The following is a 24,175-nucleotide window of genomic DNA, read 5'->3' as shown; positions in this document are numbered from 1 at the left end:
AAAATCATTGATTTTAACGCCCCCACTGAAAAATATCTGTTCACTTAACATTCGCGAAAACGATTTCTAATTCATTACGTAACATTGAGATAGAGTGTCGCTGTCGAAGATCATAATAATTTCACGTTACTCGGCTCAATGTCGCTTTATCTATTGCCGCTTTAGCTATTAAATCACGATATTCCTTCAGTGTCATACAAAATCCCAACAACATTTTATCGTTCGTTAGCCTCAGACACTAAAACTCTAATACGTAGCTACTTTCTTGGCTAGTTTCCAAGTCTGACAATAAGACTGGAGAACATCAAATGACTGCATTTGTCGTGGCGTAACGAATCGCGGCGGGTCGTGAGAACGTTTCCCTGGGACAAGGGGAAACGATTTCGCGTACAAAATCGACACTTCCGCCGGCGCGAGTGTGTCTTTGTTCTGGCCAACAGACAAAGGAACGCGAAGTCACGGCTACATCGACTGTGCACAGCTTGGCCAACCTATGCACACTGTGAACGAGGCTTTAGGAACTCCGTGGTTGGAATGCCGAGTCGCCGTGTGTAACGGGCATGGAATGCGCGAGAGGAAGTCGTGCGCGCTCGCAGAAATTCACGTTCGATCGGCTGAAATTCAGGCACGCCAGCCTCATTTCCCATGCAGAACGAGGGCCACGGCATTGCTACACGTGCTCTTAACTACGTGACGTGTTTACATGGACCACTAGGAAACGACATATACGCACCGTGATCGCGTGAAAAGGTAGCCTAGCGTGATTTATAGGTATTTCGTTATAGAGAAGATCCTGCTCTCGGAAGATGCAGTGGAAGAAATAGTTGTCAGAGGAAAGATAACTATCCGAAGCTCGAGCCATCAGAATCTCAGAGTATTTCATACTTTGAATCGCAGGAGAAAAAGTCGTTGGAAGATTGATCGGACATCGATCGATCTCTGACAAAATATGGCAAAGTATAATTTTTCATTACTAAAAAGTGCCGAATCTAAAGCGTAAGCGAATGATAAACGAAACTAATCTGGTTGTCATTGTAGCGTAACAGCTTCTACAATGAATCGTTGGTACAGTAGCAACTAGCTGGCGTGAACGGATCATTACCTCGTTGCCGGTTTCCGATCGTTCGCGGGACGATTTAATGGACCGTTCGCAGACCGTTTGCTCTGTTACAGCAAACCGATCATCGTCCGTTTCTTTCGCCTTGAGAATCCTCTCAAATGCTTCCGGAAGCCGCTGGATAAATAACGTCTCGTAAAAACGGAGAACCTCTACCGTGGTCCATGGCGTCGATCCGCTTACATTTTACATTGATGCAGCAAAAACCAGATACTTTGATTATTCGTTCAACCAGCAACAACGTACACATTTAGGACGCTGCTCTTTCTAACATTCATAGCGATTACACGCTCTATTTTCACGTCTATCGACATTGTTTCGCGTGGAAAAACTGAGAAGGGAAGCTCGAAGAATCGTTTAGAACCGTGACAGGCTCGTTCGATATTTTCTTTCCTCTTGAGCAACGTGACTAGAATTACTTGGATAGAGTAGTATGTATAAGAGACTACTTAATCCATCAACGAAGAAAATGCTTCACCGATGTAGTTAATGAATCACTCGAGCGGACGCACGTCGGTTAAACATCGCAGATCTGCATAGAAGACAATTAAGAGTCGTTAAAATAATTCCGGTTAATTAAATGTTTCCAGTTGACGGACAGACGTCGCGATGGAAAGTCGGTTTTGTTCGCGACTTTCATCTAATTAATCCGACTGTCCCTGTTTCTCGGTGATATATCGCAGTGTGGGTGGAAATACGGAAATAAATAGTTCGCGTATGTTTAATAATGGATCTGAGGCTGCTCTAGCTTGAAACGGTAACGGTGAACGGAATCGAAAATAAGCGTCCCTGGGTGAGAGAAAAAAAATGTAAAGATGTGGCAGGTAATTGGACGCCGGTAATTAACGGATGATAATCACGATAATGATTACGGCGATGACGACGATAATAGTGGTATCGTTGTATTGTGCTCGTAGCAGGTAAGTTTACGCGTAAATCGCCGCGTTTCTCACATTTCTTTCAGTCAATCGACTAATTTATGGTTACCGTATCTTCTATATTTTCAACGTTTAGATCATCTGGGAACTTGTTGCAGATACGCCAGTACCTGCTGCTACTAGCAACGGAAGAAGAAAAGAGAATAAGACGACGTGCATGAACAGGAAGAAGAGGAAGAGGAAAAAGAAATGTACCACGTTGGATCAATGAGAGGCGCTTTCACGATAATAAATATCTCACCATTTATCACGTCAACTGATTACGCCCGGAAAAACGTTACCGATTACCATTTTCAATCATCCTCGGACAGATCGATTTACGATTTCAGTCATTTTAGCCGGTCGATCATTCATCGTGTTAACGGCAAGGGACACGAAGTGAGACGTGCCATTCGAATGGCACAGCCGCGTTTAAGAGCCGAGGCGAACGCGTTTTGTCGCGGCAATTAACGAGAAGGAACTTTCTTATTAACTTTCCTCGAAGAAGAGCACCATGGTGAAACTTTTACGCGGCCGCCGTGGCAAAGAATAGAGAAAGAAATTGTCGCGTGCCGGCCGGCTTCTCCAATCGTCACGGTCTATATATTTTAATTTTTAGTCTTACTGCTCGGCCAATCTCCCAAGGATGAACGACAGTCGCATTTGTTTGGCGTATCATCGCGTGCGCACGTACCATATTAGTTTCTAACAATTTAATCGGTAATTTCTTGATGTTACGGGAAAGTGATCGGACTCGTCGAATGATACCGTTTCAGATAGTTAAACAAGCCGAGAATTAAACAAGCTGAAATACGCTCGCTAGCGCCGAGATGTCCCTGAACTACTTTCCAACGCGGAATGCGAGGAAACTATCAATTTAAAGAGACACGCTTGAAAAACGGAAATTTATGCAACCGCATCTGATGAGGATGCAAGTGTTTGATAATACAAATGAGTACATTTTAGAAAGTTCGATAAAAATTAAAAATTCCCCTAGATTTAATTACCGACAATTTAACGGCCGTGCGAATGCGTAAAGTTCAAGTACCCCAGAAAACTGATTGTAATCTTGCCTCGGAATCATATACAGAAATTTATCATCGTTACACCCGTTATTTCATATCCGGATTATTATAAATATAATTGATGCGTGTTCATTAACTCGACTCGAGTAATTTACATTCCTAGATCTCGATTGCGTTGTGCGTAGAGCAGTATTTTAATAGAGTGGTTTCTTTCTCTTGGTTTTTTTTTACAAGTGCTTTTAGTGGAACTTGTTTAGTCGCTTTGATTAAAGTTCGTATTTGTCCTATCACCTCCGATCTGAATCAGCGCGCTCGTACTTTTTTCTAAGCGCGATTCCCCAGATATACGTGCGTGTGTGTGCAACCGTTCGTATACCAGAAATTTAATCAATGCGACTGCATGCAATTAAAAGTAAAACGTGTTTTGAACTTGTCTTATCGTTCTCATTAAAATTGGAAGAGCATCGCTGTATTTCTTTACGTTTTGCTTTGGCTAACGTCCGTAGGAATTAACGAGCAACTTATTCTCTCCGATGTGGTAAAAGAATCGTGTTTCTTCAGCCTATCTCCATTAATATTACACTGGTAATATACGGTGCTAACATACGGTGTAGCGGAAGTTCTCATGGAAACAATCCGACGTTTCCAAAATATTCATTACTCGTTTATCTTTTACTTATTAGCATCGAGTATCGTGAAAAGTGTATTCGTACGATCAGCGTGTTGAAACGATTTGTACTTTCAATCTCTAATAACACTCGAAGGAATGTATACCATGAATTTTAATATTCATATTTCAATTTCACTCTGTCGGATAAAGAAGATAGCAATTAGAGATGTGATACGTCTCTCCGCAAATAAGATACTCTCGTTACCACTTTCTACGATCGTTTAATCCGTATGATAGCTATCTTCCGTTCCTGTATCTGTAATTACAAAGGGGACGATTAACATTCATTCATTGGCAACAGTGTAACAGTTTGCAACCCCGACCTGATCTACGTATTAACATATGTTAAATAAATATAGAATAGGACCGATCGGACGAGTTTCTAGTTTCAACCCTTTTCCGGGATTTAAATTCCATTTGCTCTATTTTACAAGCTTCCCTCTTTTATCGATCGTTCTGCTACACGAAAGACGTGGCTTGATGGAAACTGTACGTTTTATGATTAGCTCGGCATAACGTATGTTGGTGGTAGAATCTGTTTATTAGTATCCGAGGGCATTAAATCGCTCCGTACATCGTAAATTGGTACCAAGTTACAAGTTACGTTTAACGAGTGACCGTCAAAGGAGTCCTCCTCGTGGTCCGTGAAACTACAGCTGCACGAGCACGGAGGAGAAAAAGTGGTCGGTGCGTATTTACGTAAATTGGTGCGTATGCCGGCCAATAAAATCATTACGTTGAAACGGAGAATCTATGGGCACGAAATCCAAGCACCGTTATGTATCCAGGATGGACATCGAGCGGCTGATTTACTTAAACCCGGAATGGCAGTCGTTCTCATTATCGGTCACTTTATTCCACGTGGAAAAGGATGTTGAACCGTACACGTGTATCCTGATCATTTCCAGGTTGCTACTCGCTATATCAAAGTTACAGAATCTCATAATGTTGCTAGTGAAACACGAGTATCTGTTTCTTTTTTTCCGTCTAGACAATTTGTTTTCGTTAAGATAAGATATCTATTAGGAGGATCGATTCGTACATGAAATGTCCGTGACACGATTCTTTCACCGTGACGTGATTGATTGGTGAACATTGAGAGGTGAATGTTCTCCGCCCTGTGCCGCAAGGAGGAGAACGATCACGTAAGAAACGCCTAATTTATTATGCCTGACTACTCCCGTATCATTAATTTCTCCCTGCCTAAATAATTACTCGAGTTCGCGTTAGTGGTTCGCACGACTTCTGCATGTGCACACCCACGCGGTTATGTAACAGCCGTACCCTGAGTTATTAGGCACCGATCCACGGCTAACAAAGAAAGTAATCGCCACAAAGATACCGCGACAGCGTTAATTGAATCGGAGCCAGGAATTTAGCCGCGTTTAAGGCCTCGCCTCGAGACTCGTAATTCTCTTTCGTCGATTTGCCCAAGTTTCCATTGTCCCACGGACACGTTTCATAATTATTATTCATCGCGAATAGATGGTGAAAGAATAATAGTCCCGATTCCACGGCTTGTTTTTCGAATAGACTTGTTCCGCCGTGCAAGGGTTTTCATTCAGGAGAACAATAGTATTCCAGCATGTTTCATGATTGTGTATGCAACAAAGAGTAGAATATAATAACGTCGGTGTAATCATTCGCGAGAAAACGTGCCGAGTGATTTTGCATTAAGAAAAAAGACGCGGTATTTTATAATTGCCGTAATTGGCACAAAACTAACGATCATCGGTCTTTTTCACGGTGAACATAGACGCGTTCTCGTGCGCTGGTTTATTAGCAGCAGCAGCTCTTCGTCAGGTGTGCGTATGTGTGTAAAGACTAGTTGCCTGATTCGTAGTGGTTTGCGTGTTTCCTTTTTACAGTCGACCGTGTGTGAATGAAATTGCACGACTCGTTAAGGTTTTTTTCACGGTCGAAAATGCATTAGAAGGATCGTCAGAGTCGGAGAGATCCAGAACCGGCGTTTCCTTAAAGGGACGAAGCGAGGAAGTTCAAACGAGATCCTGTCGTCGTCATCTTCGGGAAATGGTCGAAAAATAAAGGACATTAACGTCCTATGTTCGCGTGCATCAAGACATCTTCGATAACATGTCTTATCGCTACTATGTATCAAACATAACAACTAATTTTTAAATCAAAGTTTCTAAGCAAACCTGTCCTCACAGACATTTCACCACGTCCAATTTCCAAAATTTCCACGATGGTCTACCTTTCGATTATCGCACAGAATCGGATTCAATAAAAATACAAAATGCAGAATGCAAAGAGGTTACCTGAATTTCCTATGAGTCACACGTGATCCACGTTCAACCTTCCCGATGCATGGTTCGAAGTGCACGTGAAATAAAATTTATTCACGAACTAGCACGCTGCAGATGAAAATTAATTTTCATTGTTGAAATCGAATGCAACTGGCACGACTTTCGTTCACCGGGGTCTCGTGAGGGAAGAGACATTCGTTGACGCGATCCGCTCTTTAAGACGACCGGAGGTTTACTGACACCGGCGCCTCCACCTGTTCGTAATGTAAGCCAGGTTTCAGTTTATCCTGTGATGCGTCACGTAGAGGGGCAGAAAGGACAAACGTGAAGAGTATGTGGTCGATATTCAGTCGTTTTCTTACCATATATGCATGTAAAATAAGCACGAAACAGACACTGAATGATGGATCTAGCTTTTCGAATAGGTAATCTTCGTCACGGACGTAAAACGATTGCAACGGTTGCACGAGTGTTATCGCAGAGACTCAATTCACGAACAAGAACTAACTGCTGTATTAAACTGATTTTTAACGTCGCTTTCGATCACATTTATTCTCATTCTGTGATGTTTACTTGAGAATATAAAAAGATGGCGATCGTAAAATTTGAAAAAGTATGAATATCGAGCTATTATAGATATCGAATTGAAAGAACATCTTTTGAAATAGCTTTATACCTTTATTGTGTATTATTGTTGTACTTACAACATATTAAACGCTGGAAAACGATGACGAAGTAGGAATCTCTGAATAATCAGATGAACGTTCGAAAGAAACGAATTTTTAACTTGATCTTCGAATTAGCGAATGCATTAGTTTAATACTGAATATGGCCACAAGGTGGCGGATGTTACCACGACTTTGATTTGGCGGGAACAGAAATACGTAGGTGAGAATTACGTAATTTTGATCGATGAAAGAGACGCTACTATAATATTCAAATATCAATTATAGTCGTGCGATTAAGTCGACGAATGTTAAGATGTCCATCACTGTATTATAAATGAAGTGGCACTACAGACAAGATATGTACTGTACTTAAGTGCAGTGAATAAGCATTACAGAAGTACGAAACTATAGATTTTGCTTACGATTACATATAAGGTATCTTGTTCTATATCTTGTTTGTAGTGTTATACTGCAATCTAGTTTCAATTCTACTCACTCTAAATATTGCAATCTTATCTATTCTTGAATCGGTAACGTTGGGACTGACACTTAGATGGTAAGGAAGTTCAGCAAAACATGTGACATACGAAACTTTGCATATCAAACTGTATATATTAATTTACGTGTACATGATTAACTATTAATTATGATTAATGATATAATTATGTGTATGTAATTTACTTCCCCTTTCTTTTGTCTCTTTATTTCATCTCTTTCCTCATTTTGTCTCCTTTCATCTTTCTTTTCCTTTTTGTACCTGTTGAATTCATTCTTCCTCTCCTGTTCCTGTCATTATATTTCTTTCACATCCCTAATAATTCTTTTCTTATCTTTCTTTTCCTTTTCCTCTTTTGTTTTTGCTTTCCATTTTATCTTTTTTTCGTACATTGAACTGTGATTGAACGAGATACAATGATACATGAAAGTATTCGAACTTACTATAGGAATTTTTGTATGAATATAGAATATATTATGTTCATTGTATGAAACTTCTTGAAAATTCGTTGGCACTGTAATGAGACACAACAATCGTGATGGTAATAGTAAAACCTGGAATCAACTTGAAAACATACAAGACATTTACTGCAAAACGTATACTTAGTGAAAAAATAGTACACAACGTGAACATTAGTTTTAAATGTAAAATTAGTGCCAAAGATGATCTCATAATTGGTGTGTGTATATCATAGTTCATTAATGTACTAAATAATTAACTGTTTAAATACGTGATGATTTTTGCGAAGTGTAGTGTTTTCAATAAACATCTTGTAATTTTTATATACGTTATCAGATCTGTTTCAAATTTTACCAATCACTGATTATTAATTGCGATAGTCGTATCTCGTTACAATGCTAGTGAGATTTCAAAATGTTTTGTATAATGTATACAATAAAAGTTTCTAAAAAGGTTAGTAGGATTTTATTTTAATCTTACTTGTCAATATTATAACCTTACTTCACATTAGAATCACATTTTATTTCGTTCTATCTCGATCGAAAGTAATAAAAAGTGATGATAAAAGAATTTTCAATATCTTAAAACATTTATGAATAATAACAGCAGGTATAAAGAACATACACATAATTGATGAAAGTTGTCATACGAATAACATATGAAAAAGTCTTAAAACATTTAGCACTTATAACATTTATACGAATGATTGATTATAATCGTCAGATTAACAATAGCATTAATAATTCATAATAATTTATGAGTAACAAATAATTAATAAAAAATTTTCATACGAATGAAATATCAATAAGGGAATAATAAATATGTATATGTAGGCTCGTCTGTATACATATGTATGTACAAAATATAAGTTAATCACAGTTCCTTCGGCCCAGATATTATTTTATTTTGAATTAAAAATTATCTTTCTTCAGCTTTCTATCTATTAATCAGCTTCTCAGATTCATTTATGTTCGTCGAAAAGATACTAGATCATTTATGTTTACTTTCTATAGTTTCTACGTGCATCTCAGTGTTCAATCTAACATATTATTTTCTTCTTTTTACTTTTGAGACATAATATGTTTATTGTTGAAAACATATCCTTGAGCATAGGTTTTTCAGGAATTTGACGAATCCTATTCGTGCATACGCATCTAACTAGCGACCTTCCCCCTCTCCCACTCCTTGCCAGCCGAAATTCACGGAATAAATCGCGGTACTGGAGTCAGTTAAGCATGGACAATTAGAGAGATTAGACGTACATTTATTCGTGTCACTACGCGACAAATATCTTTAATACTTTTATAGACATTTTTCTACCTTCAAATTCACGCTATCGTTATTTTCACTTAATTGTACGTTTTTCTTTAATACTTCATTATAATCTATTATTTAGTTACCTTCTTTTCTTTTTATCATTTTTTTTGGTTGCCCCATTTGCCGGTAGCTCGTCTAATGTGTTTTCGAAAGACAATTTGACTTTGATTATTGTTCCATTTACAAGTAATTTTCTCTTTTTATACATTTGTATTAATATTTTGTTCTTTTTTTGCGCAGATTGCAATTGTTTGATTCCGAAGGAAGCTTAAAACTATTAGAGAGATGCTGCGAAATTCGAAAGGACGGGATGGAAGTCAAAAGGACGCCATGGTGATTAACGATAAATTTGATAACTTTTCGTTGAAATGAGGTAATATTTCATTTATTTTAAGGAAGGCAAACGTATTTATATGTTTGTTTCCCTTTTTTAGTTAAGTAATTGGTAATATTTATTCACTATGCGATTAATTCCATTTATTATAAATATTTTGTGATATTAACATAATTAATATCTAATATAACAAATTCTAAATTTACGGTTAATTAAGAATACTAAGATGAAAAATGCAAGATTAAAGAAATTACATTTTTCTTTCGAATATATTAAATTATGTTTCCGAAGAAATTGAAAAGATTATTTAACATAAATATGACATAGTTTTTATCGATTTTGTCTCATTTGAGTAAGAAATTCAAATAACTTTTAAATTTTGTTTCATTCTTCGTAAATTGTCCGTAATATAATATTGACTATTAATTTCGTCATTTTAAATAAATTCTATTAAATTCGAGAAACTACGCTATCACAGACAAGTTTGAACAGGTTCTGCGCATCGCGTTTTTTTTGTATTGCGTAGCTTTGTTTAACGGTCAGAAAAAGTGCGCCATGTTGCATTAGAAGGAAGTCACGTAATGCAAAAAGTATTTGAAGCTGCAATGGCAGACATTCAATTTGGCGGGTAATTTTCACAAATCAATCTTGTTATGGAATATTCATATATATACACATATTTGACAATAATAAAAAATGCTTTGAAAAATATTTTAAATAAACTAACGATATATTTTCTTTCGTATTCTTGGTATGATATTTATATGCATATTTTCGTTCTCTTCTAAAAAAAGCAGTATTTTCGTAAACAAACACTCGACTCCCTATCCTTTACCTCTTATATAGTTTTTCTTTCAGAATATTTTTGTGACCGAGCGCAATGCGGTTGGTAGAGTCAGTGCTTCCTGCGTTAAATCACATTTAATATTGACTTCGAACATAACAACTTTCATTAAATTTAATTATAATAATCAGACGCGAAATTAAAGTCAGTGTGTTCGCCGATTGTCATTTGACTGAAACGGACGCGTCAATAGTCTATTATTCTTTTTTTTTTTTTTGTTACACATTCGTTTTCGTTAGTAGAGTCGCAGGTCTCGCAAGAGGATAAAGCCTTTCCTGGAGTTCAAGAATGTAAGTTTTTCGTACACTGCATTTTAATTTATTTATCGAACTAAAATCTTAAAATTTTGCTATTGAAATATACAATAAGAATGTTTGATATCGTTCAGAAATTGGTAGAGACTCAATTTCTGCCTGTCGTTGTTGTGTTAAAGTTCCACTTTTTATATAGTAATTAAACTTTATTAGAATTTCAAATCTTTTTATTATTAAAATTTGACGTTTGAATAGAGTTTTGTTTTTCATTGTTTTAAGTTTTCTAACAATAACAAGTACGTTTTCAAGAACATCTTACAATATTTAACATGTTTTGTTACAGGTTTTTCATAATTTCCATCTTTTTTTCTCTTCTTTGGGAAGGATGTAGCTGTGTTTTAAATTTATACATGTAAGAATCTTTGCACATTGTATTTTATTATTTTTATTCTTTGTATTTCGCTGTAATTATTATTAATTAAATACTAAAATCTGGTTTTAAATTTTTATATTAGAATTTTAATTTCTTTTGCTATTAAAGTTAAGTCTTCATAGAGTTTCATATTTTATTTGTGAAATTTTTTTTACAACTTAACAACAATTTAAGTATTTCTAAAAATAAATTATAATAATTCATATTTTGTTAAAGGTATGCCACTTCTTCCCCTTCTTCCTGTTGCCTGGAAAATACCTAGTGGTGTTTCAAAAGCCAAAAATGTAAGTAACTACTTATTTTATATTTTATTTAAGTCGATTTTTTATATTTCATGATAATTATTATTAATTAAAAAATAAAATTTGATTAAAAATTTGAAAACTTGTAAATTTTTCATTCCTAAATTGAATATTATTAGAAAAAATATTTATTTAGTAGAAATTAGTCTTTTATCATTTCAAACTTTTAAAGTAATTAACACCGTCATTACGAGTAAATTAAAATATTCTATGCTTTGTTACAGTTTTCTTCCATTGAATTCGATGATTCCAATTTGATAATGGCTTGATGACAAACTGGATCAGAACATCATCGAAGGCAATATTCTTCACATCTAACCGTGAGTCGCATGTATTTGTGTTCCTCCGGTCATTCAATCATGTCGAAGGATGAATGATCCGAATCGACACGGGTGATTGGTTGTATACGTAGAATTTTTGACGAGCATAGTGATCGCGGGTATTTATACCCGTGAGTAATAACATTTTTTGTCTATATTTTATTTATTAGTTTAGGATAGGTTTTCTTGCACACCGCGTTTTTAAATGTTGATGCTAATATATATAATATATATAAGTATGATATTTACATACTGCAATATAAAGTATTTTGTATAAGTAATATAATGTTATGAGATATAATTAGTATATATATATGCATATGATTGAAAATTTCACAATATATTCATTATAATTATTTATAAAATCAAAGTATTTTGTAGTGAAGAAGTCTGATACCCTCAGACTTCGTTAATATGGAAATTCAAGTATGATTAAAGTTATTATAATGCTGATGAAGACTATAAATGATGTTTATTTTAATGTTTTACTTTATTCTTATATTTATACCTTTATTCTTATAATTATACCATTATTTATGGTATAGAGCAGTTTTATCATTTGAGTATACACAGTATAATTTCAGTAAAATTCGGAATATGAAATATGAAAGTATATGTTAAAGTATAACTCTGTCTGTCCGTTATGACGGATGTTATCAAATTTCACGTGCAAGAAAACATTTCGCGGCAGGCTGATATCAGAATCAAAACAAGTTGTGAACGTTTTTTTGTGTTTTCAAAGATGTGTTTTGATAAAGATATCGCCTGAGGATATTTTAAGTAATAAAGTTCATTTAGAATCCATTGTTATTCATTGATATAAATATTACTTGCTTTGAATCTTAGTTTATATTTAATAAATATCTGTATTCTTCATTAATTTCCTTCATTCTAGCTTAATAGTTTAATTGTTCATTAAAATAATAAAGTAAAATGCAGTATAGAATTATTAAAATTTGAAATGAAATTAGATTGCAAAATCAAAGAATATTAGCCCGTTAGACAGAAAATATAATAGATAGGCTAATCATATTTTTAGCATAGGATTTTCAGGTTTAACCCCTTCCATGTTCATTGTCAGAATCTCACTCACGTGCCCAGGTGCTTCTTGGGTGGGAGGAAGGCAATGGGCATGATGAGTAGTCTATAAGCTTAACAATTTTTTCAGCGACTGACGTTGCGTTAGCGTATCGTGCACGACGTATTTTCCACTGTGTGTGTGTGGTTAGGCTGTGGAATTGCGTCGTTTCTGCTATTTATTATAATCTTGAAATAGTTATGGATTCGGAAATATGAATCCAATTACCATTGGAAATAACATTGTTAGTAAATAGGTATAGTGGATGTAAATATTAATATTACTAATCTCAGTATTAAACTAATGATAATTACATTGAGTAAAATACAACCTATTCCAGTCAAATTATTTCTTTAGATGATATACATATACATGATTATATACGATTATGGGTATTTAATTAAAATTGAAATTTAAATATATTTGGATAATTAAAGTTGAAATATACAGAATATTTTTACGCAATGGTCGCTAGCCATCGTCAGTCGATTTCAGAGAAATGGTACGTACTTTAGAGTGTGAAAGTTGTATGCCAAACTCGGGTGTCGGAGGCGTCCCGGGGCGTCTCTCTAGTATAGGCCTTTGCGCCCGGGTTATGTGTGAGAACCGTGGAGTGAATGTGTTGGTGTGCTTGTTTTGCCATTTTTTCAGGTTTAAATAAAGGTTTCCGGGTAGGATAGGTAGCATATTTTCTGGTATGAGTGTTAACTATAAGTAGGTAGGGCCGGGCAGGTTGGCACAGTCTTTCGTCGGGTAGGCGCGTTTTCGCGTGTCCAACCTGTTTCAGGAAATTTGATTTGAAAAATTGACGGTGAAGCTGGCATCACGAATGGAGCATACCATTTGTCTTGAGCCTTGCCTATCGATTTTTCGAATATCGCGGTCGTGGTCGCGAATGGGTTCCGAAACGAACGTTTATTGCTCGAGCTTGCACATGCGAACGGACAGCGGTCGCTATGATCGTTGGTCGTCCATGTGCGCTGGGAATAGCATCCGCGATTTATCTTTTTATTTTACCTTTATAAGTTATTTTTTATTTTGCGATTAGAAAGACTCGAGCCTAGATTTAAGTTCCAGCGGGCATTGCGCCCGAAGAAAGAAGAGGCTATGAGCCGAAGAGGCCTGGCAAACTGCCGTTCAAGAGGGCAACTACCAATGGCTCTCCATCCTCTGGATCATCCAGAGCATGGAAAGTCATTCTCGTTACTACTTTGTCACTATGCACGCTTTTAGTATTTGTAGTAGTAGTAGTAGTAATTCTTTCTTTTCTTTCTTGGCTGATGTATATGTCGGTCCATCGTCACATTGGGTAGATCGCGGTTTTTCTTATTAGTGTCGCGAGAGATTAATTACGGGTTGAATTAGAGTTGCGATAAAATGATAATCGCGTCTGTTTTAGAGTTGCGAATTACGATATCGCGATTGTCTTTTGCAATTTTTATTATGAACTTTTAGAACTTCCTAAAGAATTTATACGTATCAGAATTTATCCTTTTCTATTGTCGCGATTGTTTTAATTAGTTTTCTAGTTAGAGTTGCGTCGATGAATGATCGAGTTTTTGAAAGTAGCGTTGCGCTTATTATGCCCAATCTCCTCCCACTGGAAGCATGTTCCTGCTCCTGCATCATCAGATGCAATTTCACCAGTAGCCTCTTATATGGCTGCGCTGGACCGTTATTAGTGTTGCGAACATTTAAATCTGAGTGCATAGATTAATAGATATTAGTGTTGCGCAAATAATTTACACGGAAATATTCTTTTCTTCTTCTTTCTCTTTCTTTTTTTGCCAATAGTGAATTAGTTAATATTGCAAATATGATGAAGCACTCGTCGCGATTTGATTTTGAGAATTTTCTATTTCATAATTACATATAGTAAATTAAAATTTGCGGAATAGAATAAATATTCCACTCACGGTTTGTTTCCGGGGATTGTATTGAGTGGATACTTTGATGGCCCTTCTGGCTTTTAGAGTCATTTCTTTTTCAGCTCCTTTTATTACTGTATATTATACAGAATCTGATAATAAGGTTTAATTGTAATTCTAAGTAATGTTGTCATATTCTTCTATAAATCACTAAACAATTCGTTAAATACCTCCCTTGCATTTATATACAGTTCCTTACTTTCCTTCATTATCCGTGATATAATAGAAAACTGACTTACCTGTCGAAAGTAAGACTGTCTTGTCCATAATCACACGTGTTGCATCCGCTGCACCTCGATGATAAATCAGATTCTCGATCGGCATCATCGGCGCGACCATGTTCCTTTCGATGATCAGTTACAATACTCCATGTTCTATGGATAAGGTAGAATAGGTAAAGCGACTTGCTTCGTTGGCAAGGCTGCGATCTTGTGTTCCCCATTTTATCAGTTGTCAGTATTTTGCGACGTGTAATTCTTTATTTATCTTGACTTTTATTGCTTTAATCAGTTCTCAAGGAAGGTTTGAAATTTCGATAAAAGTAAACTTTCACAATTTGCGATCATACGAAGTAAGGTAAGAAAGCACTTGTTTCTAGTTTCTTCTTATTTCATATCTTTATAGAGTTTCTTCCATTCTCCTTATTTCATTCATTTACAGTTCCATTCACTTTTATTTCCTTAGTTTAATTCGTTTTAACGCTACGAGATACATTAACGATATGCACCGCGTACAGAGTGCTTTTTGTAATCCTCTTTGCTCGCAAGATTTTTCTCCTTATCGATCAGATATCTTGCGCGATACGCCCACATTCCTTGGACAATGAGGACTTTTTCTCGCGCGATGTCTCACCGATATCACGCTATCTCCTGCATTGTCTTTGCCTCCGCCAGCGTGCGTTCGTACTTGCGTAATTACAGGCTTGGCTGACCCCTCGAAGGGTTCATTTATAAATTAGCTGCGTGTGTCTACCCTTCTTTCTCCATCGGCGGAAGCGTTAAAAGCACGTCCTCGTAACTTTATTAACATATCTCGACATGCAAATCCATAAATTATCCCCACGACTTTAACACGTGATCGTTTAAGCGATTTCTATGTCGTTATTTGTACGTTTCTATCGGGTGATATACGAACAGTACCTTGATTGCATAATGTCATCGATGCACTTACACGTGCACCCTCGGATCGTGCTCGGTTGAAACTTAATTTTTGCTTAATTACGCCTCCATTAATTAGAGTAATTCGCTCTACGGGTACAATTATAGTCTCTTTACTGATACCGGTACACACGTCCTTGCTACGATTCACGCGACATATTATCTTCGTGTCGTTAACGTCATTAGTGTCACAGTAGCCGGTGGCTCGACGATTCCCATACTTGTTGCTCGTGTATTGCCATCATGTACGGCCCCCGTTGGCGCACTCGGATGGAAAAGAACGAGTTGCTTCGAAACGCGTCCTGTCGCGAACGTCCACAGCCATTCATCTTATCCAGTGGCACATTAGACCTTTCGTCGTGCAAATTTCTTTCAAATCGATATAACGGCGTCCCGATGGAAATTTCGAACGATTCACGATTGCACACGTACCACGCGGAACGAATCGAGAAGTCTTATCGTTCCATGCCGATTTACAGCGATAAGAATCTAATGAACAGTTGGACGAATCAATTTGTCCGAAGAAAGTAAACACTGTTCGCACCAAGTGTTAAAAGAGGAATTGATTAATCGATGAATGACGAATGACGCGACGAGCGGAACCTCTGTGAACTTTTGCAAAAACCCAGCCAGACGGTATGGCTAGAAAACCTAGTGATCCACTGACACGCGAAAAATCGTTGAAACCGTTATTACGCTGCATTACGAGCTCATTCCGACGCAGGGAGCATTTTTCCTCCGTTTAAGGCAATCGATTTCTTACGCCTTTCTTTCTTTCTTTCTTTCTTTCTTAGAACTGTTATCCGTAGTACTGTTCGACTTGTTTTCTCTCAAACGACCGAGATCGCTAATGATTCTGTCTCTTTAGTAAATAGATCAGACATTCTTCTTACACGTGAATCCGATTCATAATAAATCAAGTCTCATGGTATAAATACGGCAATATCTGCCGATGCTATTTGTATCGTAATATTTACCAATACAACGAGTCGTCACAAACCGTCTAGTTGAACCATAATCTACGCATTTCGATCGCTCGAACGGTCTCGTACGAGGTCCTCGCCGATGCGTGTCGCCGGTTTAATTGCACTGAATTTCTCTGGAACGCGCGTCTCTGTTAAACGTAAAAAACGTTAGCTCTAAAATCGAGTGAAACTTGTCGAATGGCCGAATCCGTCTTATAACTTCCTGTCCACTGGAGAATCACATTTCACTTTCTTCGACGTCTGTGTCACGCGTCACTGCCGCCGACGTTTACCACACACTTGGTTTTCAATCGTGTTCCTCCTTTCTCGAAGCAGCGGGCGTTCGCTAATTATATATTTTCTGACGTAGGTTGGAAATTGGCGCGTGTACGCGAACCCCATAGGTATGTATCGAAAGGTCGGTAAAAATCTTTGCACGAGAGGCTGCAGAGGCATTCACCGGGCGGGTTTCAACAGCCGACTGCCAACTCGTGAATGCCCCGAGGTGCACGTGTGAGCATCGCCTCTCTCCAACGAAGCTCCTCTACATCCCGCCTCGCGGTCGCCACCGACGTCCAAGAGAATTCACGAACCGCGTGTGGGTCAAGCCACGACCTACGTCGCACCAGTGCCCTGTAGGTCGCATCGAATACGCGTAAACAAGGCATCGATTCACTGGGTCAGCTTCCTCGATCTATTAACCCTTCATGGTCGTACGTTGATCTGAACTTTACATTTCGTTCCGCTCTTCCTACTTTCGACAGTTATTCGGTCATTAAAACGAAATTAACTTGTTAATCTTTCGTGATTCTACGTACATCTGAACTTTACATTTCGTTGCATCTTTTTTTTTCTCATATATGAGATGTACACGTATGTAGTCTTTTATACTGAAACTTAATTCCATACAAAAGTACGTATGGCAATGTAGGTTATTTGAACGAAATTGTTCAATCTATTAATTTTTTATGGCTTTACGGTCGACTGAGTTTCATCTTTCGACTTATTCTTTTTTCCTTTTTAGATACAAGATATATGTACTTTTTTATACTGAAGTTTAATTGATTACAAATACGTCGATGTAGATTATTGAAACGATATTGATGAATCTATTAACCTTGCGCTGTTTTGCGTAGATCTGAACTTTATGCTTTTTTTTATTCGTTTAACATATGAGAAATGTATACTTTTCTGTGTCGAAGCTTAATTCGACACAATTATGTCAACGTAGATTATTGGAACGAAATTGGTTAATCTATCAACCTTTCGTGGTTCTACCGTGGTTCTACTTTGATCTGAATTTTTTATTCTTTTATTTCCAACGTATAAGATTTATTCTTTTGTATCGAAGTTTAATTTGATACGAATATATCTTTGCAGGTTATTGAAATTACATTGGTAAATCTATTATTAATTGACAGATCTATTGGTAAATCTATTAATCCTTTGTAGTTCTACGGCAATGTGAACTTTGGATGTCTTGTATCTTTCTTTCCTATTTTAGTATATCCATAAAACGTATTTCTTCTGCATTAAAACTTAATTCGATACAGAAATATGAATCACTTGCAATGTTACGTCAAGTTGAACTCTGGACATTGTTTGCCGTGTCACATTTCCTACTTTCGGAATGTAAAATAGTTTTTTGTTGTATGAAAGTTAAAGCTGATAGAAGCCTGTATGTTATTGAATCTCGTTTTTTAACATCTGTCTACGACAGAGGATTCCAGGAATTTATTTAATATTTCTTTCGTCACTATTTCTCTTACCACCATAATTGTGCAATTACATGTTTAAAGAAATTGGAAGACTCATAGATAAGTTACCTCGACTCTTACTTATTCATGCAATTTTTTGCATATCTCTGATTGATGTAACGAGCTTCTGTAAAGTATCTACAATATTGCGTTTGAGCAATTTCTGCACATTATTTCACTGCTAGATCATTAACAGAAGAAATGAGAAGCAACTGATAGAAATTTCTGTAGATCTTACTGAAGATCGACAAGCCTGATAAGATCGAGATAAACGATCGAGTAAATTGCCGTGTGATTTTTTCAGTGTTCATGAGTTTGTAATTTTCATTGGGGAAAAGGAACGCGATGGGCGTGTAATAGGAAACTGATTTCGAACCTGGTGGTTGGATTAAGGGTGAAAGTAAATTGTTCGTTGGTTTGTCGAAGAATGTTTATTCGAAGGGGAAGCCGGCGTCGATCGCGGTTCTCTCGATTTACAGGCATCGTCTGAATCGCGCTGGAACGTCGAGGTAAAAGGTGAAATTCCAAACGAGTCTTCTTCATCGCGAAACATCCTCGGAACATTAATAAGACGGCTCGCAAAATAGATACTTCCTCGCTGCGTAATTCGCATCCTGCGAGTGAATCGGATAGATTCGGTTCGTTTTAATATGCGAGAGATTATCCTGACCATCCTCGAAGTGAATGTACAAAAAAAAAAAAAAAACAAAAAGAAAAAAAAATGAATGTTACCGCGTTTGTTAGTTTTCACCGAAGATGAAATCCGTTAGTACCCAGGTCGTGTTGATTTTACTGTGATTTTCTAATGAAAGGTAATCAAGTACCGGTGCGGGATAGAATTGGCAAGAAGCGTGGTTTTCACGACTGAAAATGGGTCTGCACTGTAACAGACACGCGAGAAAGACCCCTTTAATCAACGAAGCAGGAAAACCCCGAAGAAAAAACGTTATTTTCACTAAGCGATTTATTATTGTTTGCAGAGACTGTCACTTGTTAGTCATTAAGATTCATCAATCTTTCCGATTCACTATATCGAACGTGAAAGGGCGATAATATATCGTTTAATCTTTCTCGGCAAGTGTTTCTTCTTTATCACTGAATATTTTAATAACTTCATCTTTTAATCTTATGGCATTTTGCCTTCAACCTTATGCTCAACCTTGATGCCATTTTGACTTCGATCAAAAATTGATTCTTCAATTTCGCGCTAATCTAGTTGGATTCATGCGATCTTCCTTAATCGAAGATTCCCGGGAACCTAATAATTTACGGTAATTGCACTGCCGTGTTATGCAATCGAAGATTATAAGATCGACACAATCTATGTATATAAATATAAAGTAATATCCGCGGTGTTAGTGACGGTAGATCGAGTTTTCTATTTGACGAGTACTAATAACCCGTGTAAATCTCGTAGCGGGACCAACAGGTTTTCGGCTTAAACACCATATTTTACCGTGCAATCCTAACACCGAAAACGTAAAATGGTCTACTTGTACATTATCGTTCATAAGTATTTTATAAGTATTTTATAAGTATAGGTATAAGTATATGTTATATAAAACATTTTAAAGTTTCCTTAACGCTATAATGAGAAACGAAAATATATATAGAAATTACAGGATATTTACTTCTAACATACTATTAATACAAAATTAATGCATATTAACTGTTTAAACGTTTTTATAGTCTCTATGAAATATATATACTTGTACCAAGTATCTCATAACTTTCGCGTACATCTTCAGATTTGTTTTAAACTTTACCGATATAATCTTCAGCCTTATTACAATGCCAGTGAAATTTCAAAATACACATGAAATTTCAGACACACATATACATATTGATAAAAGAGGTTTCTACAAGTATTTGAATGCTTTCGTAAGTTGTTACAATGCAGTAATTTGAAAGTATCGAAATACTTATGGACAGTAATGTATTTCCAGATTGAATAGAACGTTGTGAATCTCTAACCAAAACAGATCAGTCCGTGTTCCGTGCACAAGATAAGCGATTGCACTCGTGTATCATTCGGTGAAAAGAAACCGTAGCTACTTCCGGCTTCTTGTGCAATGTCGGGAACAAGGAAACGCTATGAACGTACTAATGAGATGGGTCTTGCAATTATTATCGCACGTCGCAGCGATTTGGCTCGTAAAGTCGCATTGCGACTCTGATTCTTTGTCTTCTTCTATACGTTATCGTTCATCGTTTTTCCATTCATTGCTGCAGATGTGTGATCGTAATTATAGATTCAAGTGGTCGCATTTTTCAACTCTGTTACATTGTTAACAAGGTGGAACCGGAGCTCTTGATTATTTATATGATCCACTTAGGAATAATCTAAAAATTTCAAGGCTTCTCCGCTATTACAATTGTATACAATGCGCCGTCAGATTTATACGACTGTAGGCAATTTTTTTAATCGTAAAATAAACTTTATGTTCTTTAGAACCTGCTATACTGATTTCCTCCGTACGTATTTAATTTGTTTGGTTGCTTGATCGTATACAATAGAACGTAAGATTTATATGATTATATGGCTTTTTTATTGTAGAGTGAATTCTATGTTTAAAGCCTGCTATACTGCGATCATTTATTTGAGCAGGTTTTTTTGTTTCATAAATTTATAAAGACAATTGCCTGTAAGAGATTTCACTTTTAAGTCACGGTTAAGTGGCAATTTCAAACGTCAAACGAAAGACTGAAATTAAGAATTCCCTATAATTTAATACATTGAAGAAAATTACAGGCACTCGATGTTCCCTTTATTCCGAATGGCTCTCTTATACAATTCTCCTATGAAGTAGAGGATAAAATAAAAAAAAAAAAACGGTCTTGACAGCCGGTCGTTAAATTCCAGGGAAGAAACATAAAGTAAAGTCAGAGTACAGATCTAAGAAAAGTAGGCATACCGAAAAATACGTGAAAACGTAACGCCTCGAATATGAGTGAAATTCAAATAGAAGTTTTTAAGGGAACGCCGTTTTAATCGTGTTAGATCAAATCGAAATAGTGTAAAGACAGAACCAGCTTATTGATTCTTCGTATCAGAGTCGCGCAAACTATGTCCCCCAAGCTAAAACTTCATTTTCATTTGATAACTGATCGTAACCTTTGCGTAATCGTGTCGTGAATGAAAGCTCGATCCTTTCACGCGAGGTAGTGACCTTTCCGGTTGCGAGAGATCGTCTCGTAGGAAGCGTAAAACATGGCTGCTGGTTAATCCATGGGTCAGGATGGATCCAACGTGTACGGTGATTCTTCTGGGTCAGATTCACGCTTGACCTGGGCTGAACGGATACTTGTAACCATGTATCAAGCGGCAAGAACACTGCTCCTTCCGGATGCTTGCGCAATGTAGGGAACAAGGAAGTCGAGAAGGAAATAATAATTATTACCGTCTTACAGTAGCAAATCGTTGTCCGGCGAACGAACGAATCGTTGGAGCATTCACCGAAACTAAATCGAAGCTTTTGCTTTCGAATGCTCGGAATAACAGCAACAGATCCTCTACAGCAGAACTATACAGTAGAAATTTGACTTTGTCAGGAAACAAACAGTTTATACGTGTGCTACACATGTGTAATTAGAGTTAATATTATTATGCTCGGATGAGTGAATTCTACCAGTGAAAGTTCAGATAAATAGAGTTCTATTGTAAGATGTGATTATTATAATGGCCCAATAGCGAATCGTTGTCATATTACGAAGCCATTGGAGCATTCATCGATATACTTTTCTATATCGAAGTTCCATACAATATAGTATAGTTGCATACAAATATATCGCCATAGGTTATTGGAATGAGATCGGTTAATCTATTAAATTTCCTTGGTTCTATATCGATCTGACTTTTACGTTCCATTCTACTTTTTTTGTTTTATCTTGCAATTATCATGCTGGTACAGTAGCAGATCGCAGTCATGCAAACGGATCATCGGAGCATTAACTGAAACTAAATGAAAGCTTTTACCATCGAATCATCGAGCACAGATCGCTTCTGTATTAAAACGCGCGCGAAGAAGATCGCGTTGTTGGTCGTTTTGTAACGTTCGCCGATGGGATCGATAGCCTTTCACGTCGATCGCTTCGGAACGATCGATTATAAAACGTTTCAACGTGGTCCATTTGGAGAGTCTGCGCGGAGCTTCTTACACGCGATTTACCTCGAACGTTTTCAAAATTATCACGTGATGAATATCGTGAATAGGAATCCAAAGATTACAAGGTTTTGTACCGGAAGCATAGTGAATCGGCACCATAAAAAGATATTGTTCGAAAATTACAGTGGAAGACTTAGCCCGATGGGCGTTCCCCGCGAGCTTACGTAAAATGAAGATACGATTCCATGAGAAGAAGCGCATGTACAAAAAGGATACGTAAACCGTACTATAATATCTATAATACCCGTGTGACCGTGGTTTGGCATCGCTATGTAGGCAGTACACGGGGAGATCGTGGCTGGGAATTACGTAAGCTTCGCGAGAGAAAGATTGTCCGCTAGAAAGCATGTCAATGTAGCAATCTGGCCGTTTTTATATAGTTTTCTAATAGCCTGTCTCTTGTTCGCTGTAATTCTTTGTCGTCACGCTCCGACCATCGAAACTAGAATAAATCGATAGTTTTCATTCAATAAAATTCCTAATATCAGTTGAAAAGTATTATGGAATTACAGAGTATCGGAAATATCAATTTTCCAGCACGTCGTTCAACCTAGATTTTTTTCAATCGGACGACAGAGAGAAAGAGAACACGGTGAACGGTTAATGCGTCGTCCTTCGCCAAAGGCAAAGAATTAAATCGAGTTAAAAAGTTGACGGAGCAGGATCACCGTTAAGTGGAACAAGGTGTCGCCCCGTATTACCTTCGCCGACTGACCTATAAATTTCGCATACATTAAAATATGTTTAGTCCAATTTTTACGAACGAACACACCTTACGTCGTCGAGGTACATACGAAAGGCCATCAGCATGTTGATGGTTTTAAATATCTAGGTTCGTTGAACTATCACGAGGATAGAGACAGCTAATTTTTCAAGTTCTATATAAACGTTCTTAATGCTCCTTGCATATACCTATAAATCACTTCAGAAATCTGTCGATGGATTTCTCGTTATCTTACGATATACTCTTTAACTTGCCTGTTTTGCATCGAAACTGTACTGGTATTAATAAGAAGTTTAATGATATAATTTGACATAAGTCGTATACATATGCATATTTTCCGTAGTATTTTTCTTTTGCCCGTCGAGACGAGCAGTAGCAAAAGATGGATAGCACTCGGTCTAGTGATTGAAGACGCCGATCGTATCGTCGAAGAAAGGTGATAAAACACGTCTTCCCAATAAGCACCGACAGGCGCAATTACGGTTATCTACAGTTAAGGTCAGGGAAAAAAGGAGTTCGGGTCTCGTCGGTCTAGTTTGCCATGTTAGATCGATGCGCGATTGCACCTCTGTACTCGTTCGCTTAGAAAGATGTATCCAACGCGTATGCGGCGATGGCCGAGCTACGCCCATCTTAGACGGTATTATATACCGTTATATTATTTATAACGAGGAAACATATTTTGCCTACGCTTATGCGCCTTCCCGCCCTCTATGCCTGCATTTTCTTCGCTTCCTTCATTCGCCACGATCATACGATCGTACTTTCGTTCGAGTGTTAATTGCAGTTGCAAAGACGGTATCGAGTCGACCAGTGTTATTTATAAAGCACGACAAGTGTCTGCACCGATTAGTTTATCAACTTATATCGCGGATTATTAAACATCTTTGAATGCGCCCGCCGCTTAATAACAGGAACCCACTTTATCGACCTTCATTTTAATGATCTCGTTAAACGTACCTTGTCTGTGGTTAAAT

General features: G+C 37.1%; 1 protein-coding gene and 1 long non-coding RNA gene across 4 annotated transcripts in view; one reads left to right on the top strand and one right to left on the bottom strand.

Moving 5' to 3' along the window:
* The window catches only part of LOC117243330, a 48,483-nt gene extending 31,143 nt beyond the window's left edge, over window positions 1-17,340 (bottom strand). For 2 of the 3 annotated variants that reach the window (XM_033510700.1, XM_033510699.1), the window contains exon 1: window positions 6,009-6,212. Coding sequence is in view for 1 of the 3 variants with exons in the window: in XM_033510698.1 (XP_033366589.1) it covers window positions 14,669-14,871 (203 nt within the window). In the remaining 2 variants the exon portion in view is untranslated. Of the gene's footprint in view, window positions 1-6,008; window positions 6,213-14,668 lie in introns of those variants that run through there. The other variant, XM_033510698.1, reaches the window with a different exon arrangement.
* LOC117243388 lies at window positions 192-3,195 on the top strand. Its single transcript, XR_004495446.1, has 2 exons — window positions 192-2,037; window positions 2,154-3,195. It is a non-coding gene; the product is annotated as an uncharacterized LOC117243388 (long non-coding RNA).
* Window positions 17,341-24,175: the final 6,835 nt, after the last annotated feature.

Source organism: Bombus vosnesenskii, unplaced genomic scaffold (genome assembly GCF_011952255.1).
Source record: "Bombus vosnesenskii isolate JDL3184/JDL3185 unplaced genomic scaffold, Bvos_JDL3184-5_v1.1 scf7180000013265, whole genome shotgun sequence".
In the NCBI taxonomy this organism is placed as follows: domain Eukaryota; kingdom Metazoa; phylum Arthropoda; class Insecta; order Hymenoptera; family Apidae; genus Bombus; species Bombus vosnesenskii.
The sequence above is the reverse complement of the archived record's forward strand: the minus strand, read 5'-3'. Positions and strand labels throughout refer to the sequence as shown.